Raw genomic sequence first — 20,857 nt, forward strand, 5'->3', positions numbered from 1 at the left:
TTCAGACAAATGTTTGTCTAATTTCTATTTTAAAACCTCCTAATGTTAGAACATTCATAACTTCTCAAAGCAAGTTGTTCTATCAGGTAATTGTTTTCAGTATCAGGAAATTTCTCCTTAGTTCTAGATTGCTTCTCTCCTTTATTAGTTCCAATTCATTCCTTCTTGTTCTGCTTTCAGGTGCTTTGGAGAATAGGTTGATCCCCTTTTCTTTGTGGCAGCCCTTCAAATATTGGAAGACTGTTATCATGTCATATCCTCCTTTTCACTAGATTAGAAATACCCAATTACAGCCAGTGTTCCCTCTAATTTTTTTGGGGGGTGGGCGGAAAAGTATAGTGTCTGAGCGACAATCCCTTCGGAACTGGGCGGCACAGAAATAATAAATAAATAAACAAACAAACAAACAAACAAATAAATAAAAAACCCACCCTGTTTTGCCTCAGAGAATTTCAAAATCAAATACTGTACTGTGTGTCTATAAGAGTGAGCTCATAATAGGGCAACTCTATCAATATCAAAATGCCACTTAAATAGTTGAGCTAGTTTCAAACTAGATTTTGATTTTCTTTCTCTCTTCCTTACTCCCATTCTTTTTCTTTCTCTTTTGCTTCCTCTCTTTTTTCTATCTGTTTCTCTCTCTTCCTCTCTCTCTCCTTCCCTCTCACTCTTTCCCTCTCGGCTTCTGGGCAGGTTTGGAAAACTCTGAGTTGATGATGATTTTTAAGTGAGCGATTGCTCACTGCTCAGCTTAGAGGGAACTATGATTACAGCATGTTTTAGCCTCCAGCCCCCAAATCATCTTTGTTGTTCTTCTCTACACTGTTTCTAGTCTCAATTATATATAACTTTTAACTATAGATAAGGCAGGGATGGCGGGATAAGACTAAATAGTCATTAAAGATTCCTAAATGGAGAAATGAAGTATTATATACAAATATTGTGGAGTGAAGGTGACAAGAGCATGTTTTCTGCCTTATATCAAGGTAAAAATTCCAACTCAAGATTCAAAGAAAAGAAAGGTTACCTGGTTCATGTTCTAGTACTTGGCTCAGAACTTTTTCAGCTTTGCCATATTTTTTGAGTTTTAATAGGAGATCAGCAAGATCATGACACAAAAAGTCCTGTTCACTCATCTTGAGAGCAACTTCATAGTAATTTATAGCCTGAAACAATTTGATATACAGTATAAATGATAAGGGAGCCTCAGCTATTGGCTATGAATAAAAAACATGCTTCTATGAGACTGACAAGTGTTAGAGACTTAAGCTGGATAAGCAATCATGTCATTATCAAATCTGCTGCTCTCAATAGACTGTACGACTTCACAGCTGAATTAAATCCACTCCCATATAGAATAGTAACAAAATTTGGTTCACATATATAGTAGTTGTGTTTTTACGCCATGCATTTAATTAATTAATTAATTAATTTTAATATGCTTATATAGTTGCAATCAATAACTTATTCTGCTTGGTTTACAATCCTACCAAATGTATTTAAAAATGTAACCAAGAGGAAACAATCCACAATCCAATACAGAAACTGCTCTCTCCCAAAGAATATATACATAATCAAATATTCCGGTGCCAGAGATAATAAAATATTCATATTTCCTTCTAAGATCAGCTGAAATAATCAGGTTTTATTAGTCTTACTAAACCTCATTTAATATTGAGTAAGCCGTGTCTCTAAATTTATTTTAATTACTAGGACAATCCAAATAATGAGCTGTACGTCTACCGATTTAATGAGCTAGAAAAGGAAGGAAACCAAACAAGGCTGATTTTTGAATGGTCTTAAAAGGCCCTTGACTTGGAAACAAAGCTTTTTTTAAAAAAAATGTGAAAGAATAGTAGGAAATACGGAGAAATAATAAAGCAAAGGGTGGATACTTAATTTTTGTTTTGAGGGCCCTTTCTACCTGTTGCTAGCATTTTAAATAACAATGCATCTTTGCAATACCATTTGCACTTCCAATGAGTGAAAAGATTGTAGCTTGTTAAAATAAAAACAAAAGATTGTTTTTTAAAAAAGATTGTTTTAGCTAAATAATAAAAATGTGCCTACACATTTTTCTTGCATACAGGGCTATTATGAAAACCTCTGTACTTCGAAATTTGACATCACATCAGCGAATCCTGTAAAGCTGAAAAGGATGGGTTTTTTTTAAAAAAAAGTCCTGGATTACATAGCCTTTTTTTTATCTAATTCTACTTTTAACAAGTAGTTTATGAACTAAGCAGACTAATCCCATATCCTGATTCTGACTATTCATTCAAGTACAAATTCAGTTTATTGGGCAGATTACAGCAACCCGTAGGTTTCCTTGGCTCGGTTCTGAATAATGTTGTTGAATAGAAAATACATAAAAATATTTCTGAACCTTGTTATATTGGTGAGTGTACACATAAGCCTGCCCAATTTTCCGTGCTACTGTTGCGTCAAGGGGATTCTTCTTCTGAGCTGTTTCAAAGACTTCTAAAGCTTTTTCAGGCTAAAACAATGAAAGTAATATTTCAGTTATTTTAATGTGCAACAATAATCATGACAGATTTGGAATCCCCTTACCTCAGCTTCATTCTGTCCTTGTTTTTCTGGACTTTACACAGTAGTGGAATTCAATACAGTGATACCTTGTCTTACAAACGCCTCATCATACAAACTTTTCGAGATACAAACCTGGTGTTTAAGATTTTTTTGCCTCTTCTTACAAACTATTTTCACCTTACAAACCCACCGCCGCCTCTAGGATGCCCCGCCTCTGGACTTCCGTTGACAGCAAAGCAACCATTTTTGCACTGCTGGGATTCCCCTGAGGCTCCCCTCCATGGGAAACCCCACCTCTGGACATCCATGTTTTTGTGATGCTGCAGGGGAATCCCAGCAGGGGAATCCCAGCAGTGCAAAAACGGGCGCTTCGCTGGCAACGGAAGTCCGGAGGTGGGGTTTCCCATGGAGGGGAGCCCCAGGGCAATCCCAGCAGCGCAAAAACGGACGTTTTGGCTGGCAAAAGGGGTGAATTTGGGGCTTGCACGCATTAATCGCTTTTCCATTGATTCCTATGGGAAACATTGTTTTGTCTTACAAACTTTTCACCTTAAGAACCTTGTCCCGGAACCAATTAAGTTTGTAAGACAAGGTATCACTGTACATTTTTATGGCCAGTTCTGTGGCTGTGGTTTGGTGAGCGTGGCTTGTGGGCATGGCAGGAGAAAATCTCCATTCCCTCCCAACTCCAGGGGAAGGATACTGTAAAATCGCCATTTCCTCCTGATCAGCTGGGACTCGGGACGCAGAGAATAGATGAGGGTGGGGCCAATCAAGGCTGATATTTACCGGTTCTCCAAGCTAATCATAATTTCCACTACCAGTTCTTCAGAACTGGTCAGAATCTGCTGAATCCCACCTCTGCTTTACATCCACACTCACTTTAAAGATAATTTTTTATTTTTCCACTTGTTCATTGTCCAAACTCTACTGATACAGGGTTTAATGCCTTCTGTTAATATAGGGGTCCCCAAACTTTTTACACAGGGGGCCAGTTCACTGTCCCTCAGACTGATGGAGGGCCGGACTATAAAAAACCCTACGAACAAATCCCTATGCACACTGCACATACTTTATTTAAAGTAAAAAACAAAATGGGAACAAATTTAAACATAGAAACATAAAAGACTGACGGCAGAAAAAGACCTCATGGGCCATCTAGTCTGCCCTTATACTATTTCCTGTATTTTACCTTACAGTGGGTATATGTTTATCCCAGGCATGTTTAAATTCAGTTACTGTGGATTTACCAAAAAAATCCACTGTGAAATTTGATAATTCTCATATGCCGCACATATGGCTTTGATATCTTAAATGACAGGAGAAAAGATTATGCCTGTGCAAACCCTCTTGGATCACTTCATCAATTTTTAGGCAGCCAATGTATAAGGGTAATCTGCCTTCAAAATCTTGATCTGTCAAATTGCTCAGAATAGAGATTAATATTTATATATTTATTTTTATGCATACACATGATGGAGGGAGAGAAGGGGGGGGGGTAGAGAGTGAATCAATAATAAATAATATTTTTCAACTAACCTCTTGAATATTCATGTAGGCATCCCCCAAGAGAAGACTAGTTTGAGGACTTGGCAAATTTTCACACAATTCACTAGATAAAAGCATGATATTTAAATTACAAAAAAATAAAAATAAAAATATAGGGCATAATTTTAAGTTTTCACAAGGAAAAAATTAAAGAATGCTTTTAGATTGGTACAACTCATGGAAACACAGAAACATAGAAGACTGACAGTAGAAAAAGACCTCATGATCCATCTAGTCTGCCCTTATACTATTTTCTGTATTTTATCTTAGGATGGATATATGTTTATCCCAGGCATGTTTAAATTCAGTTACTGTGGATTTATCAACTATGTCTGCTGGAAGTTTGTTCCAAGGATCTACTACTATTTCAGTAAAATAATATTTTCTCATGTTGCTTTTGATCTTTCCCCCAACTAACTTCAGATTGTGTTCCCTTGTTCTTGTGTTCACTTTCCTATTAAAACACTTCCCTCCTGGACCTTATTTAACCCTTTAACATATTTAAATGTTTCGATCATGTCCCCCCTTTTCCTTCTGTCCTCCAGACTATACAGATTGAGTTCATTAAGTCTTTCCTGATACGTTTTATGCTTAAGACCTTCCACCATTTTGTAGCCAGTCTTTGGACCCGTTCAATTTTGTCAATATCTTTTTGTAGGTGAGGTTTCCAGAACTGAACACAGTACAGTAATACCCCGGTTATTGCATCCCCGACCATTGCGAACAGGGTAATTTGCGATTTTTCAACCCGGAAGTCAAAACACCATCTGCGCATGTGTGCCCTTTTTTTCTATGGGCACGCATGCGTAGATGGCGCCCGGCAGATCAGCTGCTGGGCGGCTTCCCTGGGTCTTCCCCCTCTTGCTGGCGGGAGGGCGAGCAGCGGGCATCAGCAAGGAGTTTCCCCACCGCCCACGCAAACTCCTCGCTGCCGCCCGCCCTTCGCCTGCCCACGCCGTTCATTCTTGCGGCTTTCGAGCTGAGTCCTGAAGCAAATTCGCTCCAGGACTCAGCTGGAAAGCGCCGAGAGCCAGCGCGGAGAAGCCGTTCGCTGGCGCTGGCTCTCGGCGTTTTTGAGCTGAGTCCTGAAGCGAATTCGCTCCAGGACTCAGCTGGAAAGCGGCGAGAGCCAGCGCGGAGAAGCCGTTTGCTGGCGCTGGCTCTCGGCGCTTTTGAGCTGAGTCCTGAAGCGAATTCGCTCCAGGACTCAGCTCGAAAGCGGCGAGAGCCAGCGCGGAGACGCCGTTCGCTGGCGCTGGCTGTCGGCGCTTTTGAGCTGAGTCCTGAAGCGAATTCGCTCCAGGACTCAGCTGGAAAGCGGCGAGAGCCAGCGCGGAGAAGCCGTTCGCTGGCGCTGGCTCTCGGCGCTTTTGAGCTGAGTCCTGAAGCGAATTCGCTCCAGGACTCAGCTGGAAAGCGGCGAGAGCCAGCGCGGAGAAGCCGTTCGCTGGCGCTGGCTCTCGGCGCTTTTGAGCTGAGTCCTGAAGCGAATTCGCTCCAGGACTCAGCTGGAAAGCGGCGAGAGCCAGCGCGGAGACGCCGTTCGCTGGCGCTGGCTGTCGGCGCTTTTGAGCTGAGTCCTGAAGCGAATTCGCTCCAGGACTCAGCTCGAAAGCGGCGAGAGCCAGCGGAGAAGCCGTTCGCTGGCGCTGGCTGTCGGCGCTTTTGAGCTGACTCCTGAAGCGAATTCGCTCCAGGACTCAGCTCGAAAGCGGCGAGAGCCAGCGCCAGCGAACGGCTTGTCCGCCGCCTGCCTGCCCGCTAGCGAGGAGCCGAAGATTGGGGGCGGCGCGGCTGTTTTAAAATGTTGCCGCCGGCATGGGGGGCTTGCCAGCACCCCCCGGACCCCCAACCCGGGTTTGGGGGGCTGCTAGGAAGCCCCCCATGCCGGCGGCGACGTTTTAAAACAGCCGCGCCGCCCCCAATCTTCGGCTCCTCGCTAGCGCTGCGGGAGTAAAAACACCATCTGCACATGCACAGATGGTGTTTTTACTTCCGCAGCGCTACTTCGCGAAAACCCGCTCGTTGCGGGGGGTCCTGGAACGGAACCCTCGCAACGAGCGGGGGGATCACTGTATTCCAAATGTGGTCTCACCAGCGCTCTATATAGCGGGATCACAATGTCCTTCTTTCTGCTTGTTATACCTCTAGCTATGCAGCCAAGCATCCTACTTGCTTTTCCTACCGCCCGACCACACTGCTCACCCATTTTGAGTCTGAAAGTAAATGACTGAAGAAAATAAAAGACAACATTAATATGAGGTTAAAAGAAAATTTACCAATAGCATCCAATATATAATCTCTTATCTTTTCGGATCGAAAGGTATATCTGAGCCATCTTTTCCTTAACTTCAGTATAATATGGCTGATTGGGAGTGATATTCCTCAGCATTGTTAAAGCTAAATCCACTTCTCCTTTACTGAGAGCCAAATCCACATTAGCGACAGTGACACGGATTTCTTCGGAGGTCCCACTAAATTCATTGATGGCATCTTGCATTACTTTGGTAGCTTCATGCTGGAATGTAAAAATGCATGTGAAAAAACCTCCTGCAAACCTCAATGATTATGTAATTACTACCGGTAAAATTATTAACATTTATTTAGCATTTTAATAAAGTTAACAATGTTATTTTTATATAACATCTATAAAGAATACCACTACATTTTCCATAACACAGATAGAGGAGGAGCTGCTAATACAGTTCTACAGAGGAATCATTGAGTCTGTCATCTGCACCTCTATCACTGTCTGGTTTGGTGCTGCAACCCAACAGGACCGACACAGACTTCAGAGGATAATCAGAACTGCAGAAAAAACAATGGCTGCCAACCTGCCTTCCATTGAGGACCTGTATACTGCACAAGTCAAAAAGAGGGCGGGGAAAATATTTACTGACCCCTCGCATCCTGGACACAAACTGTTTCAACTCCTACCCTCAAAACGTCGCTACAGAGCACTGCACACCAAGACAACTGGACACAAGAACAGTTTTTCCCCGAACGTCATCACTCTACTAAACAAATAATTCCCTCAACATTGTCAGACTTTCTACTAAATCTGCACTTCTATTTCTACTAGTTTTTCTCATCATTCCTATCATCTTTTTCCTCCCACTTAGGACTGTATGACTGTAACTTGTTGCTTGTACCCTAAGATTTTTATTAATATTGATTGTTTCTTCATTGCTTATTTGACCCCTATGACAATCATGAAGTGTTGTACTACATGATTCTTAGCGAATGTATCTTTTTCTTTTATGTATGCTGAGAGCATCTGCACCAAGACAAATTCCTTGTGTGTCCAATCACACTTGGCCAATAAACTATTCTATTCTAATCTGTTCTGTTCTATTCTATTCTAGAGCCTAAGGCTAAAAAATGGTTAATGCCGAAAATCAAATTGAAGAGTTGAATTGAAAGTATTTTATTATTACCTTTTTTTTTTACAGTTATCCTTTCTTTATCACAATACAAAGCAGAAAACAAATTGTCACCCTTATCTGGCCAGATCAGGATAGAAACTTTATAGAAAAGCTATAACTATTTTTATTGAGATTGCTATATTGGCCAGATATCTTCAATATCTGGCAAATAATATTGATTTCTTACCAACTCCCCATTGAGTCGAAGAGCTTCAGCAAGTTCCAGGTATATGGAGACCTGCTCACTCACTGTGATGAAGGGTCCCTGGCCTTTCTTAGCATCCCCTTTCATTTGAGGTATATTGATAAGCATTTTTAAGACTTTGATCGCTTCAGAATACTCCCCAGCTTTATTCAGTGCTCTAGCCTTGATGAAGTGGTACAGTGGAGAATCACGAAGCTAGAAAAGAAAAACCAATAAAATATTAAATTTAAAATGCTTTAGTATAGGGATGAGGAACTGTTGCCCTTTATGACTTATTGATTTCAACTCCCAGAACTCCATGGTGATACTGTGTAAACACTAGTTTTATTAGGTTCTTTAAAATGGTATTGTTTTATTTTGCAATTTGATATGAAAAAATAAACCAATTAATTATATCATCCGTAGGGCAGAGGACAATCTATAATCAATACTGTTCCAATAAAACCACTGGAGGAAAAATTCTCAACATGGAAGCCCTGCCTGTAAACTTAAGTGATGTTTCAACCACATTGGAGAGAGAAGGTTTGAAATAGTTTTTTAAATTACTATGAATCAAACATTTTTTTAAAAAGGAGTGGGAAACTGAAACTGGGATTTAATGACAATGTCAAATTTCATTGATAAATGGGTTGCTTTTGGTCTAATGTTTTTTATTATGTATGTGATTTCTTACATTTTGTAAGCTGCTCAGTCATTTATGTGTGAGTTGAGTAGCTAAATAAATGGCTTATTTTGTGGGTGTGGCTTCATGGTCATGTGACCATGTGGGAGTGGCTTGCCGGCCATGAGACCAGCTGGAGGTGACTTGCTGGTCATATATTAGTTATTATATTTGTTATTTCAGAGAGATGTTACTACTATTTTTTGCTATTTTGTATCTTACGTGAAAAGTTTTGCATACAAATTGTGTGTTACACCATGCCAGCACAGCAACCTTTATATGCAAAAAATGTTATTGTTAAAAGACAAGCAAGTCTCATAAAGCATTTTTGATTTCATTCATGGATTCCTTAGATGAAAATATTGAACACTGTTAAAAGAACAGTATCTTTTAGCAGTCCTCAATATTTTAATCTCAGGAATAACAGCATAAAACTGTATAAAATTAACAGTATAAAAGGTTAAGCTTTTGGAAAACACCCACTTTGGAAAGCTTTAGTCAAAAGCGAAGGAAAAGTGTCAAATGCGAACTTCTTATTATTTTCAAGTGAAAGGATGGGGAAAAGGCTTAATTGTTAGGTTTTTAATTTTTCCAGGCAAGCAGGCAGTTGACTAAGCAGTTCCCAACAGAATGTGGGAAGAGAAAAGAGCTGCAAAGAAACTTTTAGGACTTGCTTAGCGTGACATACAAAACAGACTTCCACCAGGTGCAGTGGTAAAGGCCAAGACATTTGGGAAGGATCCTCATCTGAATCCCACACCAGGAAGAAACCACCTCTGATATGTATGTATGTAAGGATTCTCCATAAACATTTAAATGGTTAAAATGGCAATTTTAGGCTACACTGGGGAAGCAAACTTTGTCTTACTAATTTCCTGTCCTTTTCTATGAATGTGTGCAAGTCTCAAAATAAAATTATTTTGAATTTTTTAAAATTTTTAAATAGTCAATAGGTAGTACAGTGTTCCCTCGATTTTCGCGGGGGATGCGTTCCAAGACCGCCCGCGAAACTCGAATTTCCGCGAAGTAGAGATGCGGAAGTAAATACACTATTTTTGGCTATGAACAGTATCACAAGCCTTCCCTTAACACTTTAAACCCCTAAACTGCAATTTCTCATTCCCTTAGCAACCATTTAGATTATTACTCACCATGTTTATTTATTAAAGTTTATTAAAAAAAAATATTTATTAAAGGCGGACAAAAGTTTGGCGATGACGTATGATGTCATTGGGCGGGAAAAACCGTGGTATAGGGAAAAAACCAGCGAAGTATTTTTTAATTAATATTTTTGAAAAACCGTGGTATAGACTTTTCGCGAGGTTCGAACCTGCGAAAATCGAGGGACCACTGTACAGCAAAAAAGAGAGTCAGTTTTCACACATACAATGATAACTAGTCTTACGAACCCCTCATCATACAAACTTTTTGAGATACGAACCCGGGGTTTAAGATTTTTTTGCATCTTCTTCTGAACTATTTCACCTTATGAACTTGCCGCCACCGCTGGGAAACCCCACCTCCAGACCTTCCGTTGCCAGCGAAGCGCCTGTTTTTGCGCTGCTGGGATTCCCCTGAGGCTCCCCTCCATGGGAAATCCCACCTCAGGACTTCTGTGTTTTTTGATGCTGCAGGGGAATCCCACCAGCGCAAAAACGGGGCGCTTTGGCTGGCAAAAGGGGTTGATTTTGGGCTTGCACGCATTAATCGCTTTTCCATTGATTCCTATGGTTAACATTGTTTCGTCTTACGAACTTTTCACCTTACGAACCTCCTCCCAGAACCAATTAAGTTCGTAAGACAAGGTATCACTATATTTAAATTGTTTTCTTGTGGTTCAGTCTCACCTGAAAATTGTAGCTAACCCCTATTTCAAGTGAATGGGCACATTCTTTGATGTTTCCTTGGGAAAGGTGAATCTGGGCCATAAGAAGATTGGCTTCTGTTAATGTTGGGTCCAGCTCTAGACAACGTTGCAGTGTACCCTGGGAAGTTTCAAGTTCTCCTGCAAAACAGCTCTGTATTAACATTATTCTACATTATCTGCTTCTTATTCTTAAAGTTCTGACTGTTTTGAACTCACAAAGTGGTTTGCTAAATCAAACATATGCATCTAATTGGTTAAATTATAAGGAAGTAATAATACTGGGCTTTTTAAAGCATTGAAATAATTCACAGTATTAATATAAACCATGCACTGTATTTTTACCATGAAAAACCGATAATTTTGAATATTTCAATTTCCAATTTGAAGTGGAAGAAGTCAGTTTCAGGATAGTATAATCAATTTATTACAACCAGCATGGCATTCTCAGAATATACCCTTGTTTTGAGGATGAAGGTTCATTCTGAGCTGTGGAACGACCCTCCACCCTCATCCTCCATCCAAGCTACAGATATTTGCCCCCTGCTCATAAGATTGTTATTCTCAATTTGGAAGGCAACATTAATTAAGCTATTGCCTTAAAAGGCTTGATTGAAAATGTAGCTGTTTTTTTCTAAAATATATTTGAACTATAGAAATTATCTCAGTAGCAGATATTTCTACACAAATACTAGGTATGCTAGTATTATCCATTGCTACCTTTTAGGTAATTCCATAATCTAAGGCATGTCTGGAAATAGTTAAATTGTGGGACACCAGTACATATAAGGTAAGATGCAAAGTTCATTATAGGTGTAGAAGGATACCATGGTTGATGGTATTGAAAGCCACTGAGAGGTCAAGAAGCACCAGGACAGAGGACCAGCCCCTGTCCCGGGCCCGCCAGAGATTATCCATCAGCATGACCAAAGCAATTTTTGTGCTGTAGCAGGACCACTGGAGTTGGAGCGCCACCACCTTCTCAACAACCTTCCCCATAAAGGGGAGGTTGGAGACTGCACGGCTGGGTCCAGGGGAGGCTTCTTGAGGAGGGAGCGCACAAGTGCCTCCTTGTAGGGAGCCGGGAAGGACCCCCCTCCCCAAAGAAGCGTTGACAATCTCCTGGACCCAGCTCCGTGTCACCACTCGGCTGGCCGAAACCAACCAAGAGGGACACGGATCCAGTAAGCAGGTGGAAGAATTCACAGCTCCAATGGCCTTTTCCACTTCATCAGGTGTCACCAAGTCAAACTCCTCCCAGACAGGTGGACAAGGATGGGCCCTAGTCACCTCGACTGACTCATCAGCCAACACTGCTATCCAATTGGAGTCGAGGTCTGCCCGGATCAGAGTGACTTTATCAGCGAAAAATGAGTTAAACTCCTCGGCACTGCTCTGCAAGAGCTCCCCAACTCCCTCTGGTTCAGAAGGGAGCGTGTCACCCTAAACAAAGTGGCTGGGCGGGATTCCAATGATGCAATCAAGGCGGCATGGTATGCACATCTTGCCGCCTTGAGTGCCACTTTGTAAGTCTTAATGTGAGCTCTTACAAGTGTTCGGTCGGATTCGGATTTACTCTTCCTCCATCGCTTTTCTAGACCTCTCTTCTGGCGCTTCAACTTCCGGAGCTCCTTGGTAAACCAAGGAGCCCTCCGGGATCTAGTGCCACAGAGGTCGCAATTCGATCAACAGCCTCTGTCGCAGCCCTATTCCAGGCCACAGCAAGAGACTCTGCCAAGCTGTGGATGAGTGAATCTGGTAAAAATCCAAGCGCAGATCTGAAAGCTTTGGGGGCATAGGTGTACATATTGGGAATAAAATGTGTTTTAAAGCATGAAGACAGAAAAAAATTCAGAATCAACTAATCATAAAAAGTGTTGGGAAAGAAAACAATACAAAACAGGCTCCTGCAAACTTTTTAGTGACTAAACTATGTTGAATTTATCAAGATAACCAACTTAAAAAATCTTCGGAGAAGGGCGGCTTACAAATCTAAATAATAATATAACAACAACAACAACAACAACAACAATAATCTAAAATCTGTAAATATTATTTTTATTTAGGCAAACAATTAGATCAAAACTTACCTGATAAATATTTAACCTGAGCCATGAGGAAAAGAGGTTCTATCAGCCCAGGAGTTGATTTTACCAGTGGGTTCAAAATTATTGTCACTTGCTTTAGAAGGGGAGATAACACTTGACCAGGTAGCCGAGGCTGGAAGGGAAAAAAGTGAAAATATACATTTTCTAGAACTGTAACATACAAGGTGAAATAATTTGTTTGTTGGCTATTTCCAAAAGTATACGGATGGGATTTATAAACGATAACAGTACAGTACTATTTACAGGAATTAAGACACAGATGATGTCTTCTAGAGTGAAAGCATTACTGTATTATGCTAAGTGACAAACTAGCTCTACAATTTTAAAGAATTTAATGTATTTTATTCATTTTGCCAAACATCTTATACTTGGCAGGGCCAAAAAATAGTGTGCTAGACAGAAAAACATTCACATACAGGTACTTTTGAGTTATGATGGCAATCGAGACTGGAATTTTCATTTCTAATCGATACAGTTGTAAAGAAATCCTGTAGTTCCTATTACCATTGTAACCTCAGGACTTGTTGAGCAGGTAGAGCATGGAGTCCCAGGGACTGGCAGTGCCACAGTGAGGGGAATGCTACAGGCATTTCTCCCTTAGACTCTCCACGATTGACCTCTCCAGGTTCCTAAGAGGCCAGTAAGGGGCGTACATAAGTGCACTGGTGTGCCTTTCGTCCCGTCCAATTGTCTTTCCTTTCTTTCACCTATCATATATATTCTATTCCTTTCATATATCCTCTCCTCTAAGTTCACTTTTACCCTTATTTATTTATTTATTTATTTATTTATTTATTTATTTATTTATTCATTCAATTTTTATGCCGCCCTTCTCCTTAGACTCAGGGCGGCTTACAACATGTTAGCAATAGCACTTTTTAACAGAGCCAGCCTATTGCCCCCACAATCCGGGTCCTCATTTTACCCACCTCGGAAGGATGGAAGGCTGAGTCAACCTTGAGCCGGTGATGACATTTGAACCGCTGACCTTCAGATCTACAAGTCAGCTTCAGTGGCCTGCAGTACAGCACTCTACCTGCTGCGCCACCCCAGCTCATTACCACATGTCTATTTTTCTTCCTATGTATTTGTGTATTGGACAAATGAATGAATGAATGAGTGAGTGAGTGAGTGAGTGAGTGAGTGAGTGAGTGAGTGAGTGAGTGAGTAAGTAAGTAAGTAAGTAACAAAGCAGGGGGAATGGCTTCCAAATTCTTGCCAGCTTCCTCAATGGCTTTGCTTGTGGGAAGTTGTCAAGCAATAGCAGAAACCATAGTCACATGACTGCAGAGAGGCTGCAATGGCCACAGCTTTGGAGACCAGACTTAAATCTTGCTTATTCAGTGCCACTGTAAATTTGAACAACTCGTGAACAAGTGGTCATAACTTAAGGGCTATCTTCGGAGAGGGGCGGCATACAAATCTAATAAATTATTATTATTATTTATTCTAAACCTTTATTCTCCATTCATTTTTGAGAAACTATTTGACTTATGGGACCCAGACCTTTCTCATTAGACCTTAGTGCCAATACAGGTAGCTTTTGATGTACAACCACAATTGAGCTGAACGTTTATGTTGCTAGGTGAAACATTTCTTAAATGGGTTTTGCCCCATTTTGAGACCTTCCTTGCTACCGTTGTTAAACAAATCATTGTTAAATTATTAACATGGTTAAGTGAATCTGGCTACCTTGACATTGCTTGCTAGGTTACAAAAGGGAATCATGTGACCCCGGGACCCTGCAATTGTCATAAATATGAGTCAATTGCCAAGCATCCAAATTTTGATCAGGTGACCATGAGGATGCTGCAATGGTCCTAAACGTAAAAAATAGTCATAAGTCACTTTTTTCAATGATGCTGTAACTTTTGAGCAGTCACTAAATGAACTGTTGTAAGTTGGGGACTACCTGTTATTAAGATAAGATAGCTTAAATTTTTGGCAGGCTGCTCATATCAAAAGGCTATTCATTCCTTCCCAAATGCTGTACTGCTTAGGAAAATGAAAGTCAAGGAAGTCATTTTTCTACCTGTTTGGGACAAAAGGTCAAATATTCTTTCACAATTTGAATCAAATACATGGGGGCGAGTTTTTCATAATACTCAATACTCAAAGGAAGACCATGGAAAGCAGAAAAATGAAGTTCTGCAGCTTCATTGAGCAAGGTACTAGCAATCTGTTCGGTCTTGTTTTTCCTTGAAGCAATAACAGCCTGCAGATAAGCTAGAAACTGAAAGAGAGAGAAAGTGTTTTAAAAATGAAGTTAATATCCATGAAATTTATCCATGAAATTCAGTGCAAATAAACTAGAATGTAGATAGAGAGGAGCGCAGGATTATTTGTTTCCTTCTCTTTCATGTGTAAATTTTACTTATCTTTCTCTAGCTCAGGGGTCCCCAAACTTTTTACACAGGGGGCCAGTTCACTGTCCCTCAGACTGTTGGAGGGCCGGACTATTAAAAAAACCTATGAACAAATCCCTATGCACACTGCACAAATCTTATTTAAAGTAAAAAACAAAATGGGAACAAATACAATATTTAAAATAAAGAAGTAATTAAATAATTAAGTAATAAAGTAATTTATACTTCTTTATTAACAAGTAAATTTAAACTTAAATCAACAAACTCCCTCCATTTCTCCTTCCTTCCCTCCCTCCCTCCTTCCTCTCCATTTCTCTCTTCCCTCTCTCTTTTCTTCCTTCCCTCTCATTTGTTTCATTTTCCTCTCCCTCGTTTTCTCTCCATCATTTTCTCATTTTTCTCTTTTCTCTCTCTCTCTCTCACTCTTTCCATCTATCTCCCTTTCTCTCTTCCTCTCTATCTCTCTCTCTTTCTCTCACTCTTTCTCTCTCTCCCTCTCTCTCTATCTCCCTCCTATCCTCCCCGCCCCTTGCCTCTGTACTGCCTCCTCGCTCAGCAGCAGACCGCGGTGAGTTGACAGGAGATTCGGGAGCTTATTATATCTATTGATAAAATCTCGTGGGCTGCCGCGGGCCGGATAAATTGCCTCAGCGGGCCGCATCCGGCCCCCGGGCCGTAGTTTGGGGGCCACTGCTCTAGCTGGTTGGACTTTAAATGCTGTGTGTGAATAAAGGTAGTCCCTGCTTTATAACCACAAATGAGCCCAAAGTTTATGTTGTTAAGTGAGAATTTTTAAATTGAGTTCTGCCCCATTTTATGACCTTTCCTCCGACAATTGTTAAGTTAGTAACTGGTTGTTAGGTGAATCTGGTTTCCCCATTGACTTTGCTAGAAGGTCACAAAAGGGGATCACATGACCTGGGGACACTGCAACCATCATAAATTAGTCAGTTGCCAAGCATCTGAATTTTGATCATGTGATCATGACGATCATAGTCTTAAGTATAAAAAAGTCGCAAGTCACTTTTTTCAATGCCTTTGTAACTTTGAACAATAACTACATGAACTGTTATACAACAAAGAAACAATGAAAAATAAGTAAATAAACAAACTGTTAAAAGCTGAGAACTACTTACTAACCAAATCCGTGCGGTTTTGATATAGAGTTTAATGAATAAATACATTCATTAGAGCAAACCAATGAATAAATTCCACGGAGAGGGGTGGCATATAAGTCCAATTAATAAATAAGTCCAATTAATAAATAATCACTTTTAATCATAATTATTATTATTATTTATTAGATTTGTATGCCGCCCCTCTCCGAAGACTCCTTAAACTAAATACCAATAAGGCCCAATTGATTCTTGAGACACACCGAAGTGGCCCTGGTTTCTTTGAAGAGGTTAAAAGGCACAGAATCAGGGAGAAAATACACAAAATTCTCCTGACTCAGCTGATCGCTCTGAACAAAATAAGGATGGGAAGAACAAGAAAATCTACAGCTTTTTCCAGATAGAAATCCGTATTTTACACCCACACAATTATGGTGCATTTATTCTGTGGTATTTTCCAATAAAATAACATTAGTGCATCAATTAACGATATAAATTCTGCAAAATTACATTTGTAAGCTTTATTTATTTATTTATTTATTGATTGATTGATTGATTGATTGATTGTTAGAGTTGAAAGGGACCATGCAGGTCATCAAGTCCAACCCCTTGCCTGAGCAGGAACCCTGGTCTTGGAGTGTATTCCCCTGTTGATGCAGTTTAGGATTGTATTGGCTTTTTGGGCCGCTGCTGCACATTGTTGGCTCATGTTTAGTTGGTTATCCACTAAGACAGTGATTTTCAACCTTTTTTGAGCCATGGCACATTTTTTACATTTACAAAACCCTGGGGCACATTGAGTGGGGGGGGGGGGGGGAGCGGCTAAAAAAAGTTTGGACAAAACTTTTTTCTCTCTCTTCCTCCCTTTCGCTCTATTTCTCTCTCCCTTCTTTTTTCTCTCTCCATCCCTCTTTCTTTCTCTCTTCCTTCCTCTCTTTTTTGCTCTCTTTCTCCCTCCCCCCTCCCTCTATGTCTTTCTCTCTCCCACCTTCCCTCCCTCTCTTTCTCTCTCTCTCTCTTTCTTTCTCTCTCTCCCCCTTGCTCTCTCTCTCTTGTTCTCTTTCTCTCTCTCTTGCTTTCACTCTTGGTTTTTTTTCCTCTCTCTTGCTTTCTTTCTCTCTCTCTCTCTCTTGCTTTCTTTCTCTTGTTTTCTTTCTCTCCTGCTTTCTTTCTCTCTTGCTTTCTTTCTCTTTCTTTCTTTCTCTCTTGCTTTCTTTCTTTCTCTCTCTCTTGTTTTCTTTCTCTTTCTGAGCTTCGCGGCACACCTGACCATGTCTCACGGCACACTAGTGTGCCACGGCACACTGGTTGAAAAACACTGCACTAAGACTCCGAGAATAGTAATAAGTAATCAGACCATTCTGGGCATTGCCATTTAAGGCATTCCAGTACTCCATTTCATCATAACCCATTTCAGCAACCTAATCTGTCAAGGTAAGCAGATATTTTACCAATAACGTGGAGTTACATGGAATTATTCTGTAACTATACATACGATATTTTCCATGCAAGACTTTAGAAACATGAAAAGAAGCTGAAAGAGGAGCTGCTACTTGCCACATGGAGAGATGGTCTGGATTAGGCGCAGTAGTGGGATTCAATTTTTTTATTACCGATTCTATGGCTGTGGTAGGGAAAGGCAATCTAAAGAGGAGGTGGGGTAGGGAAAGAAATTGTCTGCTTCAATAGCAGACCTTGAAGTTAGTGACTTGTCGTTCTTACTGGGTGGTGAGAAGTAGAAAATGAGAGTAGTAAAGTATTTAAGAGTTGAGATTAAGGTTGGGTTAGTAGGATTGAACTTAGACATCTTTTGGGTTACTTCATGTTCTAGAATTCATTGTTGGTCACGTTAATATACGTCACCTTTCATTAATGAACAGGGAAAGGTTACTGCAAATCCCCATTTCCTCCCAATCAGCTGGGACTGGAGAGGCAAAGAAGAGATGGAGGTGGGGCCACTCAGAGATAGCAATTTCCCGGCTCTTAAAACTACTCAAAAATTTTGCTACCGGTTCTCCAGAACTGGTCAGAACCTGCTGAATCCCACCTCTGATTAGGAGGGAATTGATAAATAATTCCAGTACAAGACTCATCCCACAGCCATGTTTTTGACATTTACAAACTCAATTTAGGCAACTTAAGCCCAGTGTGAATGTTCTAACCCGGGACTTGGATCATTTATGTACATGATGGGACACTAATTGCTGTTTCATAGACTGTACAAGAGATTTCTTAGTAATGATGAAAGTATCCTGTAACATCACCCAGCCATCACTAATCGGCATCCAATTGTTCTCATAAGCATTATTTCAGCATGGTGTCAAATGGAAGTGATTTTAGGAGTGGCTAATGTGGGTCCTACCAACAAAACATATAAAATAACTAGTCAAAGAAAATAAAGAGCATTTTAACTGAAGATTTTCCACTTGACTGTTGAACTTCTTTCAGGAACTCTAATTGTTGTTCAGCTTCTTCTAGCTGTCCTCCAAGCACTTGGCACCATACAAGTCCTGTAATGAACATACATGATAACATTTAATAACTGTCTCGGTCTGGTTATTGTAAAAAAACAGATAAGCTGTTGATCATAGTTAATGCAAAGATCTTTGGATCTTTTCTCTATTAGAGATTCAAATATATTCAGGCTGGCAAAAAAACCCACATATACAGTATATCAAATGGAGTAACCATTTTTATTAACAAAATGTTTACAAATGAAATTATATATGTTATTATTTTATAGTGAATTTATTAAACAAGTTTTGTGGCTGTTTGTTCCACTGCCCCTCTCTCCATACATTTTTTTGGCTCAGCCATCTTTAGACAGAGACGTGACAGTTGTTCTTTCATGTGTTGATATTGCCTCTGCTCTGCTCTACTTCCCTCCCTTCTCTTTTCCTCTCCTCAACCAAACAATGCCAAGCAGCTTCATTTCTCTCTGGAAGTCTTCTAATTTTGCTTTTCCAATGAATCTGTCTTCCACTATCCTGGCATATCCAGCATTTCTGTGTAAGAACAACATTTTCACACTCTCTAATGTCTCAGCTTCCACTGTTTCAAACAACAGCTAAAGAAAGGTGAGTCATACCTAAATGTCCAGTACAACTTCTTAAAATATGACCCCAGTGGAGGCATTATATATATATATTTGTTTTCGTAGATTTTCACGGGTATATGTATGTAGATTGTTCTGAGTTCGGGTTTTGCCCCGTGTAATATTTTGACATAGACACTCAAAATATTACACGGGGCAAAACCCGAACTCAGAACAATCTACATATATATATATATATATGCCACATGTTTTTGCTGAATTTTTGAAAATTAAGGGAGACTAGGATAGATCTATTTCGGCCTTATTTTGGCCTCATCAGCTAGCCATACCCACTGGGACTTAAACCTGCAACCTTTGCCTTGTAAGGCAGAGAATTAACCTCCAGGCTACAGTATCCAATCCTTTCAGCTCTGTACCAGGGAAGGGTTACATTTTGTGTCGAATCACCCTGGTATATTGAAGGAACATCACAGCTCCTTTTTTGCCTCTCGGCCCAACCCAGGGCCATTTCCAAGGCAGTTAATTTTATTGATAGCCGACAATTCTATCTGTATGTGCCACATGTTTTTGCTGAATTTTTGAAAATTAAGGAAGACTAGGATAGATCTATTTCAGCCTTATTTTGGCCTCATCAGCTAGCCATACCCACTGGGATTTGAACCTGCAACCTTTGCCTTGTAAGGCAGAGAATTAACCTCCAGGCTACAGTATCCAATCCTTTCAGCTCTGTACTAGGGAAGGGTTACATTTTGTGTCGAATCACCCTGGTATATTGAAGGAACATCACAGCTCCTTTTTTGCCTCTCGGCCCAACCCAGGGCCATTTGCAAGGCAGTTAATTTTATTGATAGCCGACAATTCTATCTGTATGTGCCTCGGAGAGGGGTCTTCGGAGAGGGGCGGCATACAAATCTAATAAATTATTATTATATCTAAACCTATACAGTAGTAGCCCACCTGACAATGAATCTGAGGTATTTTCACTGAAATCTGCGCCTTTTCTATACCACGCCATAGCATCCTTGAACTTTCCCTGAAGGATTAGCAGATATGCTAGTTCATTTGCAAAACGTGCATCGGTAGAAATAAACTTGCTACATGTGGTTTTAATGAAGTCATATATTTCCTGAACGATATCTTGATTCTTCCCACACTAAATATAAGACAGTTCCAAGAAAGTTAATGTGCACGTGCACACACAACACGCACGCATGCACGCACCCACCCACCCACCCACAGATACAAACAAGGATTATAAGCTATCTTTTTTAGAATATCTAATGCACAAAGTAGCTGTAACTCAGATTTTCTTTGTATCACTAATGTTTTGATTAGAAACAAGGTGAGAAACAGAAACAAATTAAATTTAGGAAGATAGGCAAAACTAAATATTAAGATTAATAGGGTTTTACCAGTCTAATGAGCACCATCATTTTTTGAAAGTGAAATTCTGGTCTTTGAGGCTCTTTCAGTTCCAAAGCAACAATATATTCTCTAAGCAGATGTAATGCCTACATTCAAAATATTAATATTATTTTATGATCAGACACACATGATTTGTTACACTGAATCACATAAGAAAACTCTCATGACCAAGATCACTAACCACTTATATGACTGTAACCTTTATTGAATTATACTGTATATACTGTATATCTCCTCCAAAAACTCAAGATAATATACCCTCCTTCACTTTAATCACATGCATAGATATGAGAGACAGATTTATCATGAGTGATAATGGTTAGTTTCAAATCATTTTGTGAGTTTCCAGGGCTGTGTAGATTTAGACATCAGATCTCCTAATCATATTTCCTAACATTAAGCCCTAAATACTATACTGTACTACATTTACATTCACATGTTCCTTTCTATGGATCAGAAATTTGTTTTTTATTAAATTCAGATATCAAAGGATACATTCTGAGGGGAGTCAATGACAATTCACCATGGTCAACTT

The 20,857-nt window shown here is 40.1% G+C and overlaps 1 protein-coding gene across 3 annotated transcripts in view; it reads right to left on the reverse strand.

Moving 5' to 3' along the window:
• TTC21A (tetratricopeptide repeat domain 21A) overlaps positions 1-20,857 on the reverse strand; it is a 61,872-nt gene that overhangs the window by 22,912 nt on the left and 18,103 nt on the right. The window contains exons 8-18 of one of the 3 annotated variants that reach the window (XM_070726456.1): positions 20,310-20,408; positions 19,855-20,050; positions 18,255-18,352; positions 14,394-14,594; positions 12,344-12,473; positions 10,237-10,394; positions 7,711-7,923; positions 6,378-6,616; positions 4,090-4,162; positions 2,387-2,497; positions 1,028-1,166 (exon numbers count right to left, since the gene is read on the reverse strand). In XM_070726456.1, the coding sequence (XP_070582557.1) occupies positions 1,028-1,166; positions 2,387-2,497; positions 4,090-4,162; positions 6,378-6,616; positions 7,711-7,923; positions 10,237-10,394; positions 12,344-12,473; positions 14,394-14,594; positions 18,255-18,352; positions 19,855-20,050; positions 20,310-20,408 (1,657 nt within the window). The remainder of the gene's footprint in view (positions 1-1,027; positions 1,167-2,386; positions 2,498-4,089; positions 4,163-6,377; positions 6,617-7,710; positions 7,924-10,236; positions 10,395-12,343; positions 12,474-14,393; positions 14,595-18,254; positions 18,353-19,854; positions 20,051-20,309; positions 20,409-20,857) is intronic. The other 2 variants (XM_070726458.1, XM_070726457.1) reach the window with 2 other exon arrangements.

This window comes from Erythrolamprus reginae, chromosome Z (genome assembly GCF_031021105.1).
Source record: "Erythrolamprus reginae isolate rEryReg1 chromosome Z, rEryReg1.hap1, whole genome shotgun sequence".
Lineage (NCBI taxonomy): Eukaryota > Metazoa > Chordata > Lepidosauria > Squamata > Dipsadidae > Erythrolamprus > Erythrolamprus reginae.